Source organism: Leptonychotes weddellii, chromosome 3 (genome assembly GCF_054177405.1).
Source record: "Leptonychotes weddellii isolate Sample4059 chromosome 3, ASM5417740v2, whole genome shotgun sequence".
NCBI lineage: Eukaryota > Metazoa > Chordata > Mammalia > Carnivora > Phocidae > Leptonychotes > Leptonychotes weddellii.
In genome coordinates, this window is record NC_138371.1 from 53,066,717 (window position 1) to 53,090,976 (window position 24,260).

Consider the following 24,260-nt stretch of genomic DNA (forward strand, 5'->3'; position numbering starts at 1 on the left):
CTCTCAGAAATATTTTTATTCTGTAAATATGTACTTTATTTTCTAAATTAACATTTTCGAATTGCGAAATTATCTCATTTACCAATTTTCTTTTTCATCTCTCCCTCTCTTCTCCCTCTCTTTTAAACTGGGGCTGTTAAGTTGGTGGTCAGAAGACAAAGAGTGAAAATAATTTTCATTTCAATAATTGCCTTCTGGTCAATTTAACTGTGCCTTATTTTGAAAGAGACTGTCTAAATGAGATTCCTGTCCCAAATGTGTTCCCAGGCCTGATCCCAGCCTTTAATTATTCCTGAGTTTTTTTTCTTCAGAATAAGACGCCGCACTGAGTAATCACAAAGAAGTCAGAGAGCATCCTTGAACCTTTTCAGAAGCAGCGCCACTGATATTCAAATAACCTGCGAGGGCCATTTGACGGCGCGGGGACCTAGGCATTTCCAATTCACTATTTGCATAGATCAGCCGTCTTTGAAAAGGAAAGGAGCAGTTGTCTTCCATAACATTAAAAAGCCTAGTTATCAAATCAAGTGCTTAGTTTGGGGGCTTTTAAAACGTTTACATTTTATCTCAGGTTGCCCTTTACCGTTTGACATGCAAATTTGGTGCAGTTAATTTAGACAATTAAAAAGATCTTCAAGGGAGCTTTGTCACGGAGAATATTTGGAGTTTTCCCCGTGGACCAGCTGAGATAAAGTTGGCCAGAACAAATGATGTCTAGGAGATTAATTAGATATTTGATAAGACATGAATCCCTAATAAGGGAATACAAGGCACAGGGGGCTGCTGTGTGCTCTAAGTCAAAATTAATAACATTTAACAAGATTTTCATTTAGGCATGAAATGTCTTTTCCGGGGTATTGACTCTAGCGATTTATTCCCCTGAGTCGCTTCCCAACGTAGAGGGCTTGGGAGCTAAAAGACTTCTTTTAAAAAGCTTTTTCCTTTCACAGATTGTTTTTAAATCGCTTTTTAAAAACAAACAAACCCACTGGAGTTTTGTCCGACCCCTCCGGGAGGTGTAGGCACCTCCCCAGTTAAAGCTGCCAAGGATCTTTGCTTTATTTGAGGGGCTCCAGAGTTTTAGAATGTCACCTTTTGAGAGCTCTCTCATTAAGTAATACAACTACACGTTCTTATAACCCAATTTAATTTACGCTATTGATATACAAATAAATAATTTTGACTTCTCAAAAACATATATGTATTATGGCTTTTATAACTCACATAAACCTTACATTACCTAAAACTAACATTAGAGGAATTTTTTTCCCAACCAAAAAAAAAGCCGACCCACGTAAAGGTTATTGACAGGGGAACAGGATTTTAAAAAAGGAAGTGTATTGTTCAGAGTCCTTTAATAATACCAAAATGAAAATATGATGTCAAGATTTTCTTCATACAGATAAACGCATTTAATTTCTTTAGATGACCTTAACTTACGTGTTTGTGAGTGAAATGATAACTCAACATTTTAAATATCTTTTACATATATACTGACTTTCACAAAGTGCATCAGAAAATTAAAAAAAAAAAAACTCCCTGAATTTCAGGAATTCACCAAAAAAAAAAAAAAAAAAACCTCTATTCCAATGAACATTTACAAGAAAATAAAAAAGAACACAATCTTTTGAACCCTATTTATACAGATGTTATGAAATACAGAGAAACTGTCACTAGACTTCCAGTTTAATTTCTCACCTTAAGCCTTTTTTGATGCTTCCTTTTTAGGAAAAAAAAGTCTCATTGTAAGTAGATATCAAGCAGGACTTGGAGCATTTTATATATAATATAATCCACACAAAGGGTCTGTTTTTATAGGTCCCGTTTGTTTTCAAATGTTCTGACAGTCCTTTGCAGAGTGGTGGCTTGTTTTTTGAGAAAAGGAAAGAGAAGGGTAGTGGGGGTGGGCGGTGGGGGAGGAGGGAGCGTTTCTGTGTATTGCTGTTCGCTCGAGAAGTTTGTGCGAGTGTTGTGTGTGTGCGTGTGTGTGCGTGTACGCGCGCAGGCGCGCGCTAATGTGCGTGCTTGTGGTTGTAGGTGTCCGGTGTGTGTGTGTGTGTGCGTGTGTGCAGTTTTTTGAAGTGTTGTTTGTGTCGGAGATGGTTTGCTTTTGTTCCTGGACCACGCGTTCGATTCTCGTCTGGGCTGGGACAGCAGAGGGGAGCTCCTGGCGTGGCCGGCGAGCAGCGGCGGAGGAGCCGGGCGCTGCTACACTTGGCGCTGGCCCGGGGGCGTCACTGGAGCCCCCGCCCGTCCGTGCCCCGCTCGCTGGCCCTCCGAACCTCTCGCTCGCTCTCGGTGTCTCTACTCGCTCGCTCGCACTTCTCGCCCGGCCTCTAAGAGTCGTTGGGGCCGGACGCGGCTTCCTTGCCTCCCGCCGAGGCCGCCGCGGCCGCCGCGGCCGCCGCCGCAGCCGCCGCCGCCGCCGCCGCCGCCCGGGCGGCACTGACGCTGGAGTCGTGCAGGATGAGGTCGGGGGACTCGGAGCGGGGCGTCTCCAGGTTGCTGGCGTCCGTGTCACTGTCGCTGCCCTTTTTGCCCCCGCCGCCCCCGTTGTGCGTCTTAATGTGTTTGCTCAGGTGGTCGCTGCGCATGAAGCGCTTGTTGCACACCGGGCAGGCGAAGCGCTTCTCGCCCGTGTGAGTCCGCAGGTGCCGCTGCAGCTCGTCCGAGCGCGTGAAGCGCTTGCCGCAGAAGAGCCAGTTGCACACGAAGGGCCGCTCGCCCGTGTGCCAGCGCAGGTGTGCCTTCAGGTGCGACGTCTTGCCGTACACCTTGCCGCAGCCCGGGATGTGGCAGCTGTGCAGGCCCTTGCGCCGCAGGCTCGCTCCGGCCGGGCCCAGCCGCTCCGCCTCCTGGCAGTTGGGGCAGTCGCAGGTGGCGCGGCCGGAATAGCGGCGGGCGGAGCGCGCCGAGCTCCCCCCGGCGGCGGCGGCCGCGGCGCCCGAGATCATGGCGCTGGCAGCGGCGGCCGCCACCGCGGCGCTGGAGTCCGAGTAGGAGGGCAGCACCGGCTTGAAGCCGTCCTGAGCCAGCAGGTGCTGGCTGGTCGAGAGCAAGTGCGAGGCGGCGGCGGCCGAGGAGCCGAGGCCCGTGGAGCTGAAGGCCGAGTGCGTGAGCGAGCTGAAGTCGGGGTTGTAGGTGCCCAGCTGCGAGTGCAGCGAGGCCTGGGGGGCGCCCGAGTGCAGCGAGCTCTGGAGCCCCCCAGCGGGGTTCTGCACCTCCAGCCACGAGCCCGGGCTGCTGTGCACGTCCCACCACGACGACGCCGCGCCGTTGGTCACCTCGCCCGCCGCCAGCGTCGAGTGGAAGCCCGACTTGTACCACGACTCGTACGGGTGCGCCATGCCCACGCGCGGGTACAGGCCGTCGGCCGCCGTCGTGTGCACCTTGGAGATGAAGGCCGACTGGCCGCCCGCCTCCTGCGGGGACACTCCGGCCGCCGCCGCCGCGGCCGCCGCCGAGTTGGAGAAGAGGCCGCCGTAGTCGCTGCTGAAAGCGGACGACGTGGGGGACGTGGAGGCCAGGCAGAAGGCGCTGTTGGCTGCGCCCGAGCCCCCCGCCAGGCCGCCCGAGCCGCGGCCACCGGTGGCCACGGCGAAGCCCGAGAGGCTGGAGCCGAGGTTGCAGCTGGACGAGGAGCGCTTCCAGGGGTGGAAGCCGCCCTTGGCGAAGGCGCTCGACTCCGGCAGTGTAGTCAGCGGGCTCGTGTTGCCGATCTTGTTGCAGGTCGCCGCCAGCATGGCCAACGGGGTCGTTCCGAAGCGCGGCTCTTCCTAGAGTGGGTGGGGTGAGGGAGGGAGCAAAGGAGAAGGAGGGCAGGAAGAAGTGGGAGGAAGACACAAAGTGCACCCGTGAGCAGCCTCGTTTCCCCGCGGCTGGTCCCGGGGGGTCGTGGCTCCCGGGCTCGCGCCTCCTCCCCGCGCGCTCGCCAAGGATGCGCCGCTCCCAGGGGCGAGGGGCCCGGCGCTGGAAAGTTGCTCTTCGCTGGGCCTAGAAATCAAAGATGTCTCAGTTCTCCCGGTCTCAGCCGCTGCAACCCCTACCCAGGGCCGGACTCGGGTTGCTTGCCTCCCGCTCGCCGTAAGCCCGCTCCTCTCACTGAGGCCCCCAAATAGCCCTTCGGAGTAAAGCACGGAAGTAAACACAACGACAACAAACACCGGGTGAGGGCGGAGGCGGCCGAAGCAGCGGCTCGGGGGCGGGGGAAACTTGGGACACTGCTTCCAAGGGTGGCTACGACTTGACTCTTTATTTTTTTTAAATAGAAAAAGGTTGTTGTTAATGTTTACACTCCCCCCCCAAAAAAAACCCCCTCGATTATGAAAACGAAAATCCGAGGAGAAGGGACCCAGCGATGGATTTCAAAGTCACAAGCGAACTGGGGAGCCACAGAAGTGTAAATGTTTGTTAACGTGACTACACGGACTGCAAAACGATTAAGGCTGTTTTCTGGAAACACCACTGTCGCGTAATTGCAACAATCCCCGGAGCAAGGGGGGATGGGGTATAAATCACCAGGGGAAGAAAAGAAACCTCTAGGTTTTCTTTAAAGCCACATAAAAAAGGACTTGCTTAACAAATCATTTTCTTACAAAGGCATCTCCTAGGTTTCAATAACTTGGAAAGAATCAGTCCCAGAAATGTGAAAAGTGCTAAAAGGAGCTGAAGCTGCAGTCCGGCAGCAACAGTTTCTCCGGAGCCGCGGACACAGAGAAGCCATAACGAAAATTTACTGCAGTTAAAACAAGCAAATGCCTTGCCGCACTTCCGACTTACCCCGAGTATAGACGTGGCCATAGCAGGTCCCTGGGCTGCGCGGCGGGGCCGGGAGCGGGGCTGAGCCTGACGGCTGCTCCGGAAAGCTGCTCGGATCCCGCGCAGCTCCCGCGTCCCCGCGCTCGCGCCGAGCGGACTCCGGGCTCCCGCCGGCTAAACTCAGCCTAAGTGCGAGGAGCACCCGCTTTGAAGTGCCGCTGGCTGCGCCTCTCGCCCAATGAGGGCGCAGGCGGAGCAGACGGGAGCTGCCCCGCAGCCAATCAGACGCGCCGAGGGGCCCAAGCCAGGGCTCCCGGCGCGTGCCAGTCAAGGCGGCTAGCGAGGTGTTGGGGGGAGGGGGCGCGGGCTAGAGACTGAAGAAATTACAGTGCAATTAAAAATTTACACACACGCACCAAGCCAGGTTTAAGTAGCGCTGAGACCAAGCCACAAGCCCCCCGAACCACCCCGAGATGATGCAAGTTAGAACTGACAGTCCTACTCCACTCCCCACTTGTGGGAAAGAAGGCAAGAGGGGAGGGGGCGCCGAGGCGGAGGCCGCACCAGCAAGGCCTAAGTAAAGACGGAAATGTCAACGCTCACTTTGTGTATCTAGGCTCTCGCCTGCGGAGCACAACTTCAGCTGGGATCCATCATTCTCGCTCGCAATTTTATCATTGTCGTTTGTCTTCTACTCAGTTCCTTTTCCCCACTGGATTCGGTTTTACCCGCTCCAGAGTCACATTGAGGAGAGGGCGCGAAAGGACAGCTCCTCTGAGAGGAGAGAAATAGGCCTCTCCGTCCAGGTCTACACCCACAGACTTGTTGGGAGGGCCTGGAGCCGGCGCATCCCGCTATTTCCCCCAGAGGTCTAAGTGACTTCCTAATTGTCGCTCTGGCCTCTGACCCGGGGGGCAATACAAGTGCCACTCACACCAGAAGCTTCTAGTGGTAATTGAGGGCACCCTTTGTACCGTTTCGCCAGCGCCTAGATACCAGGTTAACCCAGTTGTCAAATACGACTAAACAGTGGGAAGCGCTGATTATCTGCCGGGTTTCGCAGGGGGCTGGCGTGGGGGTGGGAGGCATCAACCCATACAACACGCTGCACGAAGCCGCTTATTTTCACATTGTAACAACTTTGGAAACATAGACCCGCGCGAGCTGCGTCCGCCCCCACCGCCACCCCCGCTGAAGCTGCAGCTTGCTCGGCTGTTTGTTTAACCCGGTGAAGATTTGCACGTCACGTTTCAGCCTGGAGTCGAGTTTTCTTGCCCCAGCTTCAACCCACTCCCACTCCAGACCTCCTGGGCCTAGAGGCTCTTGTGCTCAGCAAAGACACCTTGTTGAGAGGTGGGCTCTCCCCACGCAGCGCCCTGCTTTCGTGGACGTGCTCCAGGAGCCTCTCTTGGGGACCTCCATCCGCGAGTGAGGGGGACAAGGCCACACGTGGGCGCCTCAACATTTTGTAGGCTGAAAGCATCCTGAAGTCCTTTCCGGATCTTGTCGGTGTGAAAAGAGGTGTCCTCAGACAGACAACTGCGCGTGCTGGAGTCCCTCAGCAATCGCTAAGCAGTTCGCTTTTCTTTCTGGGTCTCGTTTTCTCTTTCTTCAGGGCAGTTGGAGCTGCTTTTGAACCAGAAATACCAGCGTCCTCGGACAGACCTGGATGCTGGTTTTAATGTACCACATTCCCTTCCAAACCCACATCCTGCTCTTTAAAAGACATTGTAACCACGAACCCCAAGTGCTTGGGTGCAAAAGAGGAGTTGTTGCCGAAGGGAGCAAGTAAGGAGGAGTGGAACTGTGTCCCCAGTGTTTTCTCTCCTCTTTGCAATATCTCTTGGCCCAAAAGTGCGACCACTGTGGCTCTTCTCTCGGCCCTAAGATGGAGCCTACTTGCATCCTGGTGCACTCGGTGGGTGGAAGGGCTGTATGGGTTGCTTTCTTTGCTTTTCGTTATAATACCTTTGCTCAGAATTCCCCACAAACACACACACACTTTATTTTAAGGTGGGGAAAGCACCGAGGAAATTGTGACAGAGAAAGAAGGAGGGGAGAAGAGAGAGTGAGAAGACCCATTGCTATCCTGAAGCTCTGTGCCCTGGGGGATTGTGGTGGAAATGGGGGGGGGGGTGGAGAAGGTGTCAAAAGCCTCGGGGGGGGGCGGGGCGGGGGACTCAGGGTGGAAGGTTAAGGGGAAATCCAGGCAGCCTGGAAGAGCCAGAAAGCCCGGCAGGGGGACCCGGGAGCTGTTCCCAACAGGTGACTTCTGCCCTGGAAGGGGAGACTAGTGCTCGGCTTCCCGTAGAGTCTCCGCGTCGATTTACTAATAGAGGGATTGTTAAGTGGCAGCGTTGCGTTTCCGACTCACCCACTGCAGCCCGGGTAGGAGAGGCGCGGAGGTTTCCCCTTACCACCTCCTCCCCCACCTCCAACCCACCCCCTCCTTAAGGAAACCTGACAACGTAATAAATAAAGACAATCCGGAAAGCCACTTAGCTCTAGTGACATTTTCAAGTCAACCATTTAAAACAGCTCATGCTGGCACCTCGGGCTCCGGGAGCCCTGGTTACCTTCCTCTTCTCCTTCTCCTCGTCTGCTCCCCTCCCCCTCCTGCCATTTTCAATGTGGTTCCAGCTGTCAGACTCTCTACGTGGGCACTCGGATATTCCTTTAGATACACGCGTCCGGATCACAATAAAAGTTAGGGAAATCTTCCAAACGAACGCAGGCCGACACCCAGGCCACTTCAACTCTAAGGTGGGGTCCCAGGGAAATCTTCCCAAAGAAGTCCAGTTTTTTTTTTTCGTGTGACAGATTTTTTCATCCTCGAAAAAATCTAGTTTTTAAACAAAGATCAATGTGTTATGCTAAAGTGTTGAGCTGACTGTTAAAACATTTGGGGAAATAATGACAATGTAACAAAGGCCTGGTTTGGAGTGAATCATCACCCTTTTAAAAGTTAAAGCAATTTTCGGGAGAATAGCTTTCAGCAAACGCTTTACATTATTCAAAACGGCCAAATAATGCTCTATTATAGCGCCTGAATGCTGCCAGTCAGCCCCTAAGTGCAATTTGTGCAAAGGCCCCGGTGCCTTATCTCCACTTCTTTATAAAGAGGTGAATATAAAACAATTTCTTCCAAACCCAGACAGAGAGCACGAAAATTGCTTCCCTTTCTGCAATCAGGGCAATTTAACTGGAGTGCAATTAGCACTATTAAATGTCGATTCTGCATAAACAAATCTGACTGAGCAGCGAAAGTGGGGTGAGAACCTCATATACACTGAAACTGATTTTTTAAAATTATGTATCCGGGTCCTTTACAATTGATCCGTGACGTTTTCATCTTGGAATATATTTACATCGCAAATACACTATGGTTAAATGAACATAATTTTTTTTTGCAAAAAAAAAAAAATTCAATAGGAATCCTAATAAAGAAGAATAGGGTAATTAAAGGGAAGAGTTCACTTCCTTTGAGCAAATATTGTTTCTCCCATCTTGCCTCTCCCGAGAGCTTTGATCTGAGCAACTGCTCAAGTTGCGGCGTTTAGAAGGCAAAGCCGGGGAACAATTCCGTCATTAGCGCTGATCCGAAGGATTGGAGCTCCTACACCACAGGAAAAAAAATGCTTCTCCCCGATGCACAGGAAGCAGGGTGGGGACGGGGAGGACCATCTATCTTCTGAATAATTCGAAATATTAGGTGGCTGCCCAGTCTCCCCGGGGCTTCGGCCACTCCCAGAGTTAGCAGCGGATATACAGCTCCAGGGTGGGGTGAGGTAGACTTGGGGAGACTTGAGGATGTGGGCGGGAGGGGAGGCGTTGGGGGGAGGAGGAACCGAAGGTTCTCGCTTGGGCCCTGCTGGTTGCTGTCAAAGCCTCGACCACCAGGACCGGGAAGCCCGGGGGCGGGCACAGGGGAGAGGGAAGCGAGAGGAGCCCTTAAAAAGCATTTATCTGACCTGTCCTCCTCCCACCTGCCTTTATTTACTTATTTGGTAAGCCACAGCGCTCCCTTTTTGAATCATTTGCTCACTTAATTATGCTTTTCATTTGCATGATCTACACTACAGCAGTGATTATCAGGTCAGCACGGTGTGGGGATTGGGGAGATACATTAATAACTTGGGTTAAAAAAAAAAAAAAAAAGCTGCCCCTGTGTACCATAATCGCCTGCCACGAACAAGGGCGAAGGAAGCAGGGACAGAGGGAAGCGCCTGTTGAGTGCAGTAAATCCTTTCCACAGTTGGAGCTTGCCAGTTGTGGGTGCAAATGAAATGCAGCTTTTGATTAGAAGGGAATCTTTTATAGTTAACACATATTTATATTTTAAAAAGCACCAGCCTTGAGATCAGATGAATGGAGAAAATTAATTGAAAATTGAGGAACTCTCCCGCAATTTCTGCTAAGCTTCCATTTAATACTTGTTCTATAATGCCCTAATTCCAACCCAACCCTTGGATATATAAAAGAGCCTGGAAGGATCTTTTCTCTACCTCAGATGTGATACTGTTATTTAGAGGTGGCAGGAGATGCAAATCCTTCTTGCCTGTAAGGGTCTACTGGAGAAAGTGAAAACCCCTGGTCATTAAGTACACTCCAAACATTTGCTCCACAACTAATTTTCTGCTGCTAGATGTATCTGGGCCTTATATTTTAAGCCTGCCTTGATCTGTTTATCTGAGCCAAAAACGCATTAACAATTAAAGGAAAGACTGGTGTGTCAAAGGAAGGAAGGGAACTGTAGACTGTGTGATGATTTTAATGACTGCAATTATTGGAAGATTATTCAACAAGCATCATAGATTTGTTTACTGCATTACTCGGAAACTATGGGGGGCCTATTGGGCTTGGAGTTTCACCTTCCTCCCTCCATTACCAACTATCACAGAGGGGTCTTAGACCTAAGCAAATGTGTCATTCAGTGTTGGCTTTCTTCTTTTTTTACAGTGTTTCTACCAAAGAAAGTCACAATTTGTTGTCTCAACCAACTTAAATAGAACCACCTCTGGAACATTAATCTTTTGAGTTAACATCAAAAAAAAAAAAAAAAAAAAGCCAAAGGCCAGAGGATTCTGGTCACATTCAGCTCCTCCCAGCCAGGGTCCCAGTTTCCTCAGTTTTACTCTTTCATAGGCAGCTTTTGAGGATACTTCCAACTCAGCCTCCTCCATCCAGAGCTTGGAGGAGACATTACCACCACAAGATGTTAAGCAGGCATTTAGGCATATCTCCAGGACTCCATATTGGAGAAAGTTTGGCTTCTTCTTCCTTCCTTTTAGCATGCCCCTCCCCCCATATTATTTGCTATGACGACTCCTGGTGTTACCATGTTAGAAATAAGTAAATCAAAAGAAAAGGGATGACTAAGAGAATACCCATTTGCTGCTAAGGAAGTTTTTACTGTACATACAGACATAAAGGATGCAAATAAGGAAAGTTTCTTGTCTGATATAAACAATAAACAATACATCATTACCTGGGCTTTGCTCATTAGAGAATTAGTAATTTGTTAAAGAAAAAAGACAGAGAGAGAGAGAATTACTAATTTAAAAGTGGGCTTTGAAAAGAGAAGAAAAAAAAATAGTAAATATCTCCAGTAAGCCCCCACTCCTCCCTCCCCTGAAGCACTGAGACTCCAGTGGCCAGGCCACTGTGGTGCTCCTCCTGGGTCTGTAATCATCCAGTCTCAAGATGAAGGTGGACTTTGGCTGGAATCGAAACCTTCCCTGTTCAAACAGGAACCTACAGAACTCTGCAAGTGGCAATTAGGAGCCTATTACAAGCCATTAGATTGATCAATGTACCTTAAACAATGCGAATGATTTATATGGCTGATTTACAGGGGGGAAGAAAAGGGAAAGGCTGGGACTGCAGCTTCTTTACATCCGTTGCACTGTTCTGGAAAAGACCCGGGTTCAGCCTCTGTTCATCACTGCTTGGAACCACCAGAGCGATTTATTTAGAAAACTTTTCAAGCACAGACACAGGCTCGCCTGGCTTGTCCGGTGGGTGGCGAGATGCACATTCTTTGCCCCTTTCTCTACTTTCTAAGGAAGAGCTTATTAGAAAGACCAAGGCCAGGAGGAGCAGCCGGGGGTCACAGAGAAGCCACTCCCCTAACGGAGGACACCGCCTGGAGCGGTCCCAGCTGCCTTCCTTCCCCGGGTCTGTCCCCGGAGAGGGGGAGGATGACTTACATACTTGTTTAACGCAGTGTTGGAGAGCTGTGTGGCCTCCTAATTACGGCAGGAACACAGAACCATTAGCCCTTGAAGTTTCAGACGCGACTCGGGGAGGAGCGGCGACCCAGCTCCCCGCGTGCACATGACTCGGGGGTGGAGGGGTGGGGTGGGAGGGGACTCCGCGGAACAGAACTCCTAGCTAGGGCTGACTATTTTGGCTAATGTGGAGAAGACAAAATTACAACAGAGTTGAAGCTATCAAAGCTGGCCCCCGCCACCCCTCCTCCCGCCCTCCTTCCCGTCCCAAAGTCTGTTTGTAGTTGTCTCTGCTGCAGACGCTCGTCGGTCTTCTCACGACAAGGAAATTCCTGCCAGTTTTTCCAGAGCCTGCAAGGAGAGGACAGATGCACTTGACACTTCCCGGAGAATTCCCTTTGTCTTAGCGCCCCCTCCCCCAGTCTGCTTCGGCTCTGCGGTGAGGAAGACAGCGCTCGGAAAGACCCTGAGCCCCGGGCGGGGGGGGGGGGGGATGTTTGTAACCGAACCCCACGCCCAACTCTGCCCCTGCTGCTCCCTCCTCTTCCTCCTTCCTCTTTTTTCTCTTTCCCAACCTTCTCTCTTCCTTTCCCCTTCCTCCTTCCAATCCTCTAGATCCTCTTACCACTCAAGTCTTCTCCCAGGTTCCCTCTCCCAGAGTTTGGGCAGGCACTGTTTATTTCCCAGCCTTAGCGGTTTGGCGGGAAAGGGCTTCGTCCTGGCTTGTTTGTGGATGTCTGGAACAAATCCTTGTGTGTGTACCTAAATGTGGAATGGGAAGCATAATGGGTTGATAATGGGGCCCAGAGGGAAGAGGGGGGGAAAAAGAGAGCGAAACCACTTGCTTTGGGAGAGTCTTTTGCAGCCGGTATGGGATGGGAACCCAGGACTGGGAAACTCTTCTAGGTGGATCACGATTTCACACACCCACACACACCACTACCAACTGCTCTCATCCGCCCTTTTTGACCCCATATCTTGCTCGCCTGAGTTCTGCTCTGAGTTAGTTCTTTTCAATCCTCCGCTTCCTAGGATTTCTCAGGGCCCCCCAACGCCGTGAGTGGCTGAGGAAGAAGGTTGGTTATAAGATTTCCACCAAGGACCCCGGTACCCCCTGTACTGTGATATGCCCGGGAACAGGCCTATCCTGGGTCCACACGACCATGCTTTCTGGAGTCCTGCCGCTCTCCGGTCCAACCCTGAGCGGCTAGCCTCTCCTGTCACACGCACGGATGGATGTCACACCCACTCCCATGGCGAGACCAGACTGACACCTCCAGCCTGACTCGCTTCTTGGAGGACACAGAGGGGAAGAGGGAGGCTCCGCACACATTAGGCACGTGCGCCTCCCCGCTGCCCTTCCTCCCGCTGCCGCATGCAGAATGCACATTGATGACACAGACACACTTACTCGGGGCACGCGCCCGCGGCGTCCATCGTCCTTCCCAGCCAGGCAGCTGCAGGCGAGACGGCCTTGAGGCAGGTGACACAGCCGCGGGGAGGCGGGCTTGGCGCTCCAGATGCCTACCTGGGCGCGGGGACATTCAGGTCCCCCAAAGCCCGCTGCGTGCCTCCGGGGCCTGGTGGCCGGCGGCCTTGCCGCGGCTGGGCCTCCCCTCAGCCTCCTGCCGAGCTCCGCGTGCCGACTGCCGCTCTGCGCGGGGCTCCGCACCTCCGCCTCCGTAGGCCCCCGAGCGCCCCTCTTCCAGAAGCCTGCCGCCCTCCCGCCTCCCATAGGCTCGGCTACATCTGGGATGCATTGCCCCCTAATTGTCAACCCCATTATTGTGATCAAGTGAACGTCGCTAATCTCTACATTTATTGTTTAGGTAAATAGAGGCTGCGTTTAATCAATACGCAGGGCCCCAGCCCTCGCTGCGCCAAGTAACTTAAGTCAACGGTGAAAGATTTCAGTGTGTGCGTAATTATAGAGCACGCGGAATATTCACTCCAGCCTAATCCCACAGCTCCCCTCCAGCCCGGGGGAGCGGGGGGAGGGAACGTGAGGAATCTCCACCCTCCAAGGGATCGAGGGTCGGCTCCGTCCGGGGAAGAAAAGGATTTTGTGGCAGTGACGCCGCGCGCCCGGCGCAGGGGGCCTGCGGCTGGACTGGGGACCTGCTCTCCCTCCGGAACGGCCAACTCCCGCGCTCCGCGCCCTCTCCCTGCGGGCTTTTGGATCCCTCCACTCGAAATCTGCCGCAGTGTAGGGGTTGGTTCCCCACCCGTCAGGTCCCCGCGGGGCGGGAAGGCTGAGGGCGGGGCCCGGGAGGCGGGTCGCCGGGTGCTCCGGTCGCCCTGGCCTCCAAGAGCAGTCTCGCTTTCCCCCAGCTGCTCCCTTCCCCGCCGGGACTCCAATGCCAAGCCTGGGCGCGCAGAGAGCGGGTTATTTGCGCTTCTTCTTAAATAGCTATTGTTTCTTAATTAAGAGGACTTTAGCCCAACCCAATCGAGAGGATCTGGGATTCGCAGCAGGGGATGGCCAGGCCTGGGGAGGTTGGCTCTGGAGAGGGGTGGTGTCGGCTCCTTACAGCAGCTTGGCTGCCGGACTGGCCTTACAGTGAGGGCCTCAGGGCCACCGCAGGGAGAGGGTTAGTTGGAAACCTTCCCGGCGGCTGCTGAAAGAACCGAGCTCTCCCGACACTCTGGAGTGGGACCCAGGAGGTTAACCCTGCCGTCTGAGGCTCTAACACTTTCTCCTTGGGCATTTTGTCGCTGGCCTTTTCTGTTTCTCCTGGTGCCTCTTTCTGCCTCTCCATTCCCCGAGAATGTTGGATATAAACAACCAATAACTCCGGTTGTAATCAGATACCCGCCTTTCGTGGAGTGGTCCCGTTTTATTTAAATAAGCTGGATTCTAACGTCAACTCATCATTTGCAAGTTTAGGGTGTTGGCGCAACCACCGAACTAAATTACAGCTGGAGCTTGAGTGAAGGCCGACAGTATTGGATGGCAGATGGCTGTTTTTAATTTTTGGAATTGAACAGTTCTCTTATAAGGTATCATTCTTCTTTCTCTTTCCTTTAAAAGTTAAAGAGCATTTAGAACAAGAGGAAAATTAAACACAAATGTCAGTGCAATCCTGAAATCCTTTTTCTTCCTCTTACTTCTTCCTGAGCCTCCCCTCTGCAGGCCCCAAGCCTCCACCCAAGCCTGTGAGTCTCCTCATCAGCTATTCAGATCTTTCACCACCCTGCTGCAAATCAGCGTTGCCAGTTACTCCAGAGGACAGATAACTATGACTTCAGACTCTTGATTGGGAATATCAACTTAACTTTTTCTGGGCTGTGGTTGTTTTTAAGCTAGAACGAGGAAAAGAGAGGCAAGGGGGCTGATGGTCAGGACTGCAGGGCCCTTTGGGACTTTGAGGAGCTCGGTGTGAGTAAAGGTCCACCACATGATGCTGTGTTCTTGGGCAGACCAGGAAGCTTCTCAGTTTCCTCCTCTGTAAACTGAAACTAATAATTTAGACTTGGAACGATTGTTATAAAAGTTACATAAAACTATGTAGGACGATCCTGGCAACACGCTCAAAACTTAATAGTCGAGCTTAAAAAAGGTTCTTGCCTCCAGTTTTCCACTGAAATAGCAGTCCCACCTAAAACTTACTTTGGAATTAAAGTCAAAACCAATAGCTACTGTAAGACAGAATTTTTGTTTGTGTGTGGAAAGCATAGGGCCTCGTACAGAATCAGGTTGGGTAAAGATGAATGGAATAACAGCTAACAGTTGCCTGTTTGGGAAGGAGTTAAGTTAGCTGTTCCCATCCGCAGCACATTTTTGGGCCCAGCTTTCACAGGTCTGCACATGGGAAAGCGGAGGCCTTGTCTCTACGAGAGATGGCTACATTTATTGAGCACTTATAGGCCAGGCACTCTGCCAAGTGCTTTACACACAGCATTTCATTTAATCCACGTGATAAATCTTATCAGGTGAGTATTATTGCTATCTCTCTTTTTAAACGTTTATTATGGGAAATCTCAAATATTTATTTAAAAGTAGAGGGAATATGATAATGAGCCCCTCTATGTTCATCAGCCAGCATCAACAATTGTCAGCTCCTAGCCAAGCTTGTTTACTCTCTACCCCATCCATTTCCTCCTCCCTTATTTTAATGCAAATCTCAGACATCATATCATTTATTTGTAAATATCCCAGTATGCCTTAGAATATCAAAAGACTCTTAAAAAGAAACCAAAACCATAATACCATGTTATATTCGTACCTAAACACATTTGAAATAATTCCTTAATATTATCAAACATCTAATCAGTGTTCAAAGTCTCCCCAGTTGTCTCATAAATGAGTTTTTACAATTGCTCTTTTTCCTTTCAAATCAGATCTAAGCAATAACCACACATTTAGTCTCTCAAGTCTCTTCTAATCTATAGATCCTTCTCCCTCTATTTCTTTCCTTGCAATTTATTTATTGAAGTAACCATGATGTTTGTCCTGATATCCTTTTTTATAAATGAAGAAACAGGATCAGAGAGGTTAAAGGAATTTAGTAAAAGGTAAAAAGGAATTCAGTCCTAGCTATGTCTGACTCCAGAGTCCAAGCCCTTAATGGCTTTATTATATTCCCTTTAAATCAAGTGATGGAAAGAAAGACACAAGAAAACACAATCACCCATAAAAGATTTCAGAACGTGCATGACTCTCCTAAGTAACCAGTTCCTTTACTAAGTGCCCACAGAAAACCATTCACTTAAAACCCAGGCAGGTTCGAAATGTGGGAAAAGAAATTGAAAACAGGATAACTCAGTATCCTCCTTATGTTTTGAATCTAACTGAATAATTCTTGTATGCAAATATATCTGTAACAGGGTGAAAGGATTTTATTTCCAACAAATATTTAGCAAAGCAGAAACATTCCTTGAATCTACCAGTTTCCTTTTCCTCTCTTCTCCTCCTTTAGTTTCCTCCTATTTCCCCCTTTTTTTCTGCCCTCCATACCTAGATAAGGAGAAAATATCTCTTTTAAGTAGTTATTTTAAAATACCAGTCAAATTAACAATTTGGTAGTTTGATATGTGATATCTGGCTTTTGTTACAGTAGTTTTGAAACCACAGTTACCCTAGCAACTGAATACATTTTTTTCTTTTAAAAAATTTTAGCTGTCGAGGAGAAAAAAAAAAAGAAGAAAAAGAAAACTTCTTGCCAGAATTTTCCCATAATAGCTTCCATTAACTGCCGTGACTTCTATTGGAGAGGCCAGCACTGCTGTCTCCTGCTGTCACCACTCATTCACTGATCTAGCAGATGTTTTGTTTGATAAGGCCAATTTGAGCTTTATAAAACATTTATTTTTTTCACCTCCAAGGAGCAAATACCAGTAAGGATGGGATTCAGCGTCTATCACTGGATACCATACAAGGGCCTCCACCTGCCAGTGGAGTTTCTAGGTAAGAAGAAATACTAAAACAAACCTAAAGACTTCATTTATTTTTTTAAAAGACCGGGGATGGTTAAATGCATTTGATCAGTCCCTAGAGACTTAGCAAGAGGAAAAGAGAAAAGAGTGAGGAGAAGAGCCAATAGCCAATGCAATCTTTCTGGAAAACACCTGGTGGATGTGTGCCCAAAGAGGGCAATGATACTAAATAGTAAGATGGGGGAATAAGAGAGGGAGTGATGCACATTGCATTGAGTTTTATAGATTTGACAAGCTGTGTGTTAGCATTTCAAGGAGGTGAAGTAGAGAAGAATCAGCAAGGGAAAAATGTGTCTATTAGGGCTTTTGGAGCAAGTAGACTTTGAGCATTTGTGAGAATCTTCACTTGCTTCTGAATAAAATTCCTCTCACAATCATGCTCCTGACACACATAGCCTTACTCTTTATTTACAACAAAACAAAACAAAAAACCAACAACTGGTTTTATAGAATTACAAATATTCAAAATCCTTTCTCTTGAGTAGCAGGAAGTTTGGTTTCAAGACCTGGGGCTATGGTATGAGTAAACTGGGTAGTTCTGTTCTTGTTGGTAAGATGCCTCCTTTTATGAATCTCCTGTGGGATTGTTTATTTTGTCATTCTGCAGAAGACCAAAAAAAAAAAAAAAAAAAAAAAGGATTCAGGTTCAGGAAGTCCCCGCAATATAATGGCTCAAGAAAATGAAGGTTCCAGTCCTTCAATTTTACTTTAGATTGCCCTACCGAGGTAAAATATTTTGACTTGAGAAATTACATTTTTAGCTAGGATGAGAACTAAAAAGAGAGTGGAAGAGAATGTCAATTCCATTTGCAGAAAATGTAATTTCTCTACAGTAAACTCATCCTGAACAACAACAACAACAACATTTTTGCAAATATATGCACATTCCTTTCTAAGGCAAAATTGAAGGGAAAAAAAAAAAAGAGCAGAACCAGCAATGTCCCAGTTAGGGTTTTTTCTCAACTACTTAAACAATTAAAGAAATGTACTGCTCCTCTTTTTCCCAGCTTTTTTTTTTTTTTTTTAGATATAATTGACATATAACATTGTGTAAGTGGAAGATGTACAACATGTTGATTTGATGCACATATATATTGTGGAATGATCACCGCAATAAGGTTAGTTCACACATCCATCACCTCACGTAACTACCATTTTTGTTGTGGCGGTGGTGAGAACATTTAAGATCTACTCTTTTAGCAACTTGCAACTTCCAAATATACAATACAGTATTGTTCACTATCGTCACCATGCTATACATCCTTAGATCTCCAGAACTTACTCATCTCATGGTGGTTCCACCAACATCTCCTCATTTCTCCCCCAGCTAGCCAGTCAGGAATTCAGATAGAGTACAGTGGGGATGGATGACTTGTCTCTGCTTCACCACATTTGAAGCCTCAGCTGAGAAGACTCAAGACTGAACTGGGGGAACGCCTGGGTGGCTCAGTCGTTAAGCGTCTGCCTTTGGCTCAGGTCATGATCCCGGGGTCCTGGGATCGAGCCCCGCATCGGGCTCCCTGCTCGGCGGAGAGCCTGCTTCTCCCTCTCCCACTCCTCCTGCTTGTGTTCTCTCTCGCGCTGTGTCTCTCTCTGTCAAATAAATAAATAAAATCTTAAAAACAAAAAGACTGAACTGGGGTCCTGGATGAGTCTTCATTCACACGTCTGGCAGTTGGTGCTGGCCCTCAGCCAGGATACCCATATGTGGTCTCTCCTGGTGGTTTCTCTGATGGGCTAGTTTGGACTTCCTAGCATGTGAACTCCAGGAGTGAGTGTCCCAGGAGAGCAAGATGAAACGCGTGGCATTTTTGCAATCATTCTGCAGTGCTCTGTGGCTTGGGGCAGTCACAAATGTTGCCCAGTTTTGAGGGGAAAGGACATCAACTCTACCTCTCCAAGGGAGAAATGTTTAGATCACATTGTAGAAAGAGCCCTTAAGATCCGAGATACTGTTTCAGCCCCTTTTGGAAAATACTTTCTGCAACAATATATGTGTATCCATAAGGGAGATTCTGAACAGAGTGCAGGGAGGTTAACATTTGAAAGCTACTTTTTACTGCCGGTAGCAGTTGAAAATTAAAGTTTTTCCTCAAAGACTGAGATGTAAAGCAGGATTTTACATACTCCCTATGCTTTCTTTATTGGAATTATTTTCCACTAGTTTCTTGGAAGTGTAAAATTTGCAGTGTGTTAACATTTTGCTCTCACATACACAATTAGTAAGTACATTACAATTCTTTAAACTTCTCATCAGCAGATAAACATCAGGCCCAGAAATTTCTGTACCTATGGGAGTTTCTGTTTTAGCTAAAAACACTACAATGAGGATATTGATTTAATAACTCCATTACTCACATCCTTTAAAATAAAATTTGAGGGGCACCTGGGTAGCTCAGCCATTAAGCGTCTGCCTTTGGCTCAGGTCATGATCCCAGGGTCCTGGGATAGAGCCCCGCATGGGGCTCCCTGCTCGGCCAGAGGCCTGCTTCTCCCTCTCCCACTCCCCCTGCTTGTGTTCTTGCTCTCGCTATCTCTCTCTGTCGAATAAATAAATAAAATCTTTAAAAAAAAATAAAATTTGACGACTGCTTTAATAAAGGACTATTGATAATAGAAAAAATAATGCTCAATCTCTCGGTTGTGCATTCTTTTTTATTAGCTTCTATTTGATTATACAATGCAAAGGTTTGGACTGTTAGAAATCAGCCTATATTTTTAGGAAAAAATTTTAAATATTTTATTTATTTATTTATTTGACAGAGAGAGAGACAGCGAGAGAGGGAATGCAAGCAGGGGGAGTGGGAGAGGGAGAAGCAGGCTTCCCGCTGAGCAGGGAGCCCTATGTGGGCTCGATCCCAGGACCCTGGGATCATGACCCAAAGAGAAGGCAGATGCTTAACGACTGAGCCACCCAGATGCCCAAAAATCAGCCTACATTTTTGAAAGAAACTTTAAAACTTTTGTTACTGCAGATTTTTTTTTTTTAATATGAAAAGAGACTGAGGAGATGTCCTAATGTTTGGTTAACAAATTAAAAACCTATGTTTAAATGCTTTAATATCCCGGTCCTATTTCACTGTGTCATCAGGGGTTGATTTACCAGCTGTAAAATTACATAAGAAATCTTTTAAATGTAGAACTGTTGACAATATTTGAACTTCTGTACGTATACTGTCATCTTCTGATATGATTACATCAATTGTGACAGCTCACCCTGACTAGTTCTGAAAGCAGGGATGCATTTACAGAGATCTGAGATGGGTTATGAGGCTGGGTTTGATTTCAGTATCCAATGCTTGTTATAAATTCAACAGTTTAGGCCTTTTCCATCCTTCTCCAAGTCCTTTCTGCAAACTTTATGAACAAAACATCTCTTTTAATAACCAAACCATTGGTATATTTGGATAGCCTATCAATTAAGAAAGCAAGAAAGATGTTGATTATATAGCAAGGACAGACCCAAGAGAACGGAATTCTGGAAGCTGACAATCTGTCATTTTAAAACATTAGGTTGAATGTAACACACCTCATTTAATAGTTATATTAGATGAGGAGGCATTAGCTCAGAGCTAACCCATTTTTCTAGGCATCTAACTCCACCATAACAGAGAAAGAGAGAAAGAAGTACACAGAAATATGAATAAGTTAGGATTCATTTGGATACATGTGTCAAAACAATGAGAAGCCAAGATAAATGTGTTGGCTTGAAGTTGAGAAAATAGAAGTTTACTTCTAAATTGGTATGGTGACTCCATGATCATCAAGGATCTGACTCCTCTCTTGATGTCTCACCTACTTGACTTAATACACAGCCTTAATGATCAAGATGCTTAAGTTCCAGCTACTGATTCCACATTCTAGTCAGCAAAAAGGAGGAAGGGTAAAGAAAACATATTCCCTCCCTTTAAGAACACTTCCCGGGAGCTAAACTCAACACTTCAGTTAACATCTCCTATAGTAGAATTTACTCACATAGCCGCATCCATGTGCAAGGAAGGCTGAGAAATCGTCTTTATTCCTCATGGCCATGTTCCTAGCTAAAAAATCTATAACCAAGGGAAAGGGGTGAGACCCAGGAGGGCAAATAGTAGCCCCTACCACAAAATTAGTGCTTTGAGAGAGGAGCGATGATCTAGAAACCAAGAATCTGCTGTGCTAAGACAAGTTTATACACATTTGTAAACTTCATTCTATCCAAGTGAACATCAAGAATTATTATCTAAATGAGACAAAGTTTAACTGATGTTGCTAAATGTGAAAATGCCATTGTGGTTATGTTAAAATAATGCTCTTTTTAAAGATTTATATTGAGTATGAAGAGATTAAATAGCATGATCTCTGGGATTTGCTTAACTCTTTAAAAAATTTATTGTTTTAGTAATCTCTACACCCAACGTGGGACTCGAACTCACAACCCCAAGATCAAGAGTCCTCTGTTCCTCTGAGCCAGCCAGGTGCCCCTCTCTGAGATTTCCTTAAAACAGTTCTGCAAAGGAAAAAATTGGGGGTGGGGTGGGGGAAGATGAAGGAAATATGGTCAAAGTATTGGTAAGTTTAAATTTGGGGTTATAGGTATTTGGGATTTATCATCCTACTATTTTTTGGTATGTTTGAAACATCTCACGGTAGAAATTTTTTTGTAAATAATCAGGATCAAAATTTCTAAATCCTAAATGATAATATGAGTTCCTTATAGCCTTGGCCAAACTGCTAAATGTTTCTGAGTCTCGGCTTCTTCATATGTAAAATGCAGATGATAATACTTGTCCTAACCAGTTAACAGCGCTGCACTGAAGGTCAAATGTAAAAATGCCTGTGAAAGTGTTTCAGAACCTATAATGTAGTATGGTATCAGTTATTGTTAATGATATGCTTGCTGTCATTTTTGTTATCATTATTAATGTGAGGCCAGAGGCCACGTCTCATTATTCACTGCTGTATCTCCAGTGACTAGTAAAATGCCTAACACATAATAGATAGGAAATAAATGTTGGATGAGTAAGAACAAAAATTGTTAAGAAAAAAAAATACGTATCTGAAATTGACAGGGATAGAAGAGACCTGAGAAATAATCCAATAACCTCATATGACAGATAAGGAAACTGAGGCCCAGAGCAATGAAATGACTGGCTTAAAGTGACACAGGGTGGCAGTTTCTGTACAGTGGAAGAGGCAAAGGCGTAGTCAGCCTTAGAATCACAAGGGAAGTACCAGAGACCCAGAGAGAATTTTATTCCCTTTTGGCTACCTTGGGAAAATGCACCATAATATCATCATGTTATTTCTTGTTATAGTCCCAAGGAACAGCGCGTTCTCTAGCAGTACTCAGATTTTGTTCTATTAACTACCATTTCCAAACAGGAGGCTAACCAGTGGGAACTCAAAAATCCTTTTGTCATGAAAATATATTGGTTCTAATAATGGCCCTAACATAAGAATTGGTCTTGTAGATGGAACTATTTACAATCTTTTCTTTAAAAATTCTCATAATACTGTTACATAATCTTTGTGGTCAAGGGCTGTGAATTCAGTCCAAATCTTTCATAGGAAATTCTCCACTTGAGTATGTATCTGAATTGATCATTTCATCAATGTCCTGACACACAGGACTGAGTTAGGACCACATTTTCAGATGAACACTCTATTTTAATGTGTTGTATATGGATGCTCAACACTCTCCAAGAGAATAACAGCAGATAGCAATCATCAAGTAGCCAAGATTCCAATAATAGAAATTATCAGACATTTATTTATTTTGGCATATAATAAATATGTATTTTTGCGCATGAGTCTATGGCTTGGTTAGGTAGTTCTGCTGATCTGAGCTGCGCTTTCTTGATCTCGTCTGGGTTCACTTGAATCTGTGGTCAGCTGGCAGATCAGCCAGGAGCTAATTAGACTAGGATGGCCATGGATAAGACTCCTGCACTCTTGTCCTCTAGCAGGCTAACCTAGGCTTGCTATCATGTGGAGGCAGGGTTTCAAAAGAGCATACAGAAGCATGGAAGGCTACTTGAGTTCTCATCTCAGAACTGACACATTCACTTCTGCTGCATTGTACTAGTTAAGCAAGCAACAAGGCCAGTAGAGATTCAGAAGCAGGAAAAATAGATTCCACCTCAAGATGGGAGAAGCTACAAAATCACATCATTAAGAGGCATGGGTACCGGGAAGAGAAGAATTGAGGCCATTTTTGCTATCAGTCTACCATAATAAGGATGGGATTGTGCTAGGGGTACCTTAGTGAGGTTTCTCTTTGGAGTGCTCCCAATTAACCAGACACACAACTTTCAAAGTGCTTTACCTCTTGAGTTAGGAGAAGGGGAAAACTTCATGGGAATAGTGGAGAAAATCTTGAAGTCAGGCAGTCTGGAAAGAGGTATAAGACTTAGGAAGGTTACAGGGGTGCCTGGGTGGCTCCGTCAGTTAAGCATCTGCCTTCGGCTCAGGTCATGATTCCGGAGTCTTGGGATTGAGCCCGGCATCAGGCTCCCTGCTCAGCGGGGAGCCTGCTTCTCCCTCTCGCTCTGCTGTTCTCCCCTACTTGTGCTCTCTCTCTGTCAAATAAATGGATAAAATCTCTTTAAAAAAAGATTTTAGAAAGTTACAAAAATAGGCCTAGATGTTATTTTTCTGTGCTTTCCAAAGCTTGCCTATGGCCAATAGCAACACAGATTTCTGTGTTCTGGGCCTTAAGCTCTTTGCATGCATATAGCAGCTCATTTAATCCTTACAACCATCATATGAGATATCATTATTCCTTCTTTGTGGATAAGGTGACGGAGGCTTGGGGAGGTTAAAGATTGAGCAGCCTGATCAAGGTCTCTCAGCCCTAAGTGAAGGAGTGTGGTTTCAAACCCTGTGCACTCTGATTTCAAGGCCAGTGGGAGATAGTAAACACTATGCTATTTAGTCTCATAAACTGCAGACGCTCCCTCTGCATTAGCATTGCACATCTATTTGGAGGTACAGAAAAAGCCTGGCAATCCCAACTTAAATAAGTAATAGTATTTTCATTTGCAGTTAATATGGTAAAGCAGGTTGGTGTCAAATCAGAAAGCAGGAGTCAACAAATTTTTCCTATCAAGGGCCAGAGAGTAAATATTTTAGGCTTGTGGGTCATATAGTCTCTTTCAGAATTCTCAAGTCTGCTTTTGTAGCACAAAAGCCGCCAGAGACAATGTGTAAATGAATGAATGGCTGTATGCCAACAAAATTTTATTTACAAAAATAGGTGGCTAGCCAGATTTGTCATACAGAATTTGAAACCAAGCCAGGACTTAGCAAAAACGTACTTTGTTCCAAAGGACAGTTTGACATGTTCTCCAAATCCTCTCAAACATAATAATAATAATCACACACATTATAATAATTCATATATGCTACTAATAAAAGATATTTTTACAAATAAGGCCAAATCATGACTGTCACACAAATATTAAAAAGTCCATGTCAAAGATTTTATTTAACTCATTAATTAATGAGGGAAACAGTACGAGGTTAAAACCCTTTCAAAGAAGAATCCAAAGAACAAACACATATGGCAGCTCAGGAATGCTGAAATTAATTTGCTAGTAGATGAAAAACTGATCGATATTTACAGGGAATAAAATGTAAGGTTTGGAATCATCTCTCCTACAGGGTGATGGCCAATTGCATCTTCACCAGACACAATTTATTTATAGGAACATAAGAATATTTATAGGAATATAAGAATATCCATCACCCAAGAAAGTAGAATTCACAATGTAAATAATAACAAATATTTTTATATAATAATAAAATGTATAATATAATCATTGAAAAACTGTAAGACATGTGAAGAAGCAGGAA

At 46.6% G+C, this 24,260-nt stretch overlaps 1 protein-coding gene and 1 long non-coding RNA gene across 2 annotated transcripts; both read right to left on the minus strand.

Annotated features, from left to right (window-relative positions):
• Positions 1-2,336: 2,336 nt before the first annotated feature.
• SP9 (Sp9 transcription factor) lies at positions 2,337-4,926 on the minus strand. The gene is made up of 2 exons (XM_006744591.2): positions 4,780-4,926; positions 2,337-3,776 (listed from the first exon to the last, which is right to left on the minus strand). The coding sequence occupies exons 1-2, from the start codon at positions 4,798-4,800 to the stop codon at positions 2,337-2,339; spliced, it is 1,461 nt and encodes a 486-aa protein (XP_006744654.2). The 5' UTR covers positions 4,801-4,926.
• A 6,205-nt stretch (positions 4,927-11,131) lies between these two features.
• On the minus strand, positions 11,132-12,779 carry LOC115944657 (uncharacterized). Its single transcript, XR_004079186.2, has 3 exons — positions 12,400-12,779; positions 11,614-11,750; positions 11,132-11,339 (listed from the first exon to the last, which is right to left on the minus strand). It is a non-coding gene; the product is annotated as an uncharacterized LOC115944657 (long non-coding RNA).
• Between the last annotated feature and the right edge of the window lie 11,481 nt (positions 12,780-24,260).

What these genes read in the sequence shown, in the direction of transcription:
- SP9 (XM_006744591.2), bottom strand. Translation starts at nt 4,800, where the DNA reads ATGGCCACGTCTATACTCGGG. An exon ending in TGGCCACGTCTATACTCGGG is followed by an intron (nt 3,777 to 4,779) that starts GTAAGTCGGAAG and finishes CACCCACTCTAG; the next exon opens with GAAGAGCCGCGCTTCGGAAC.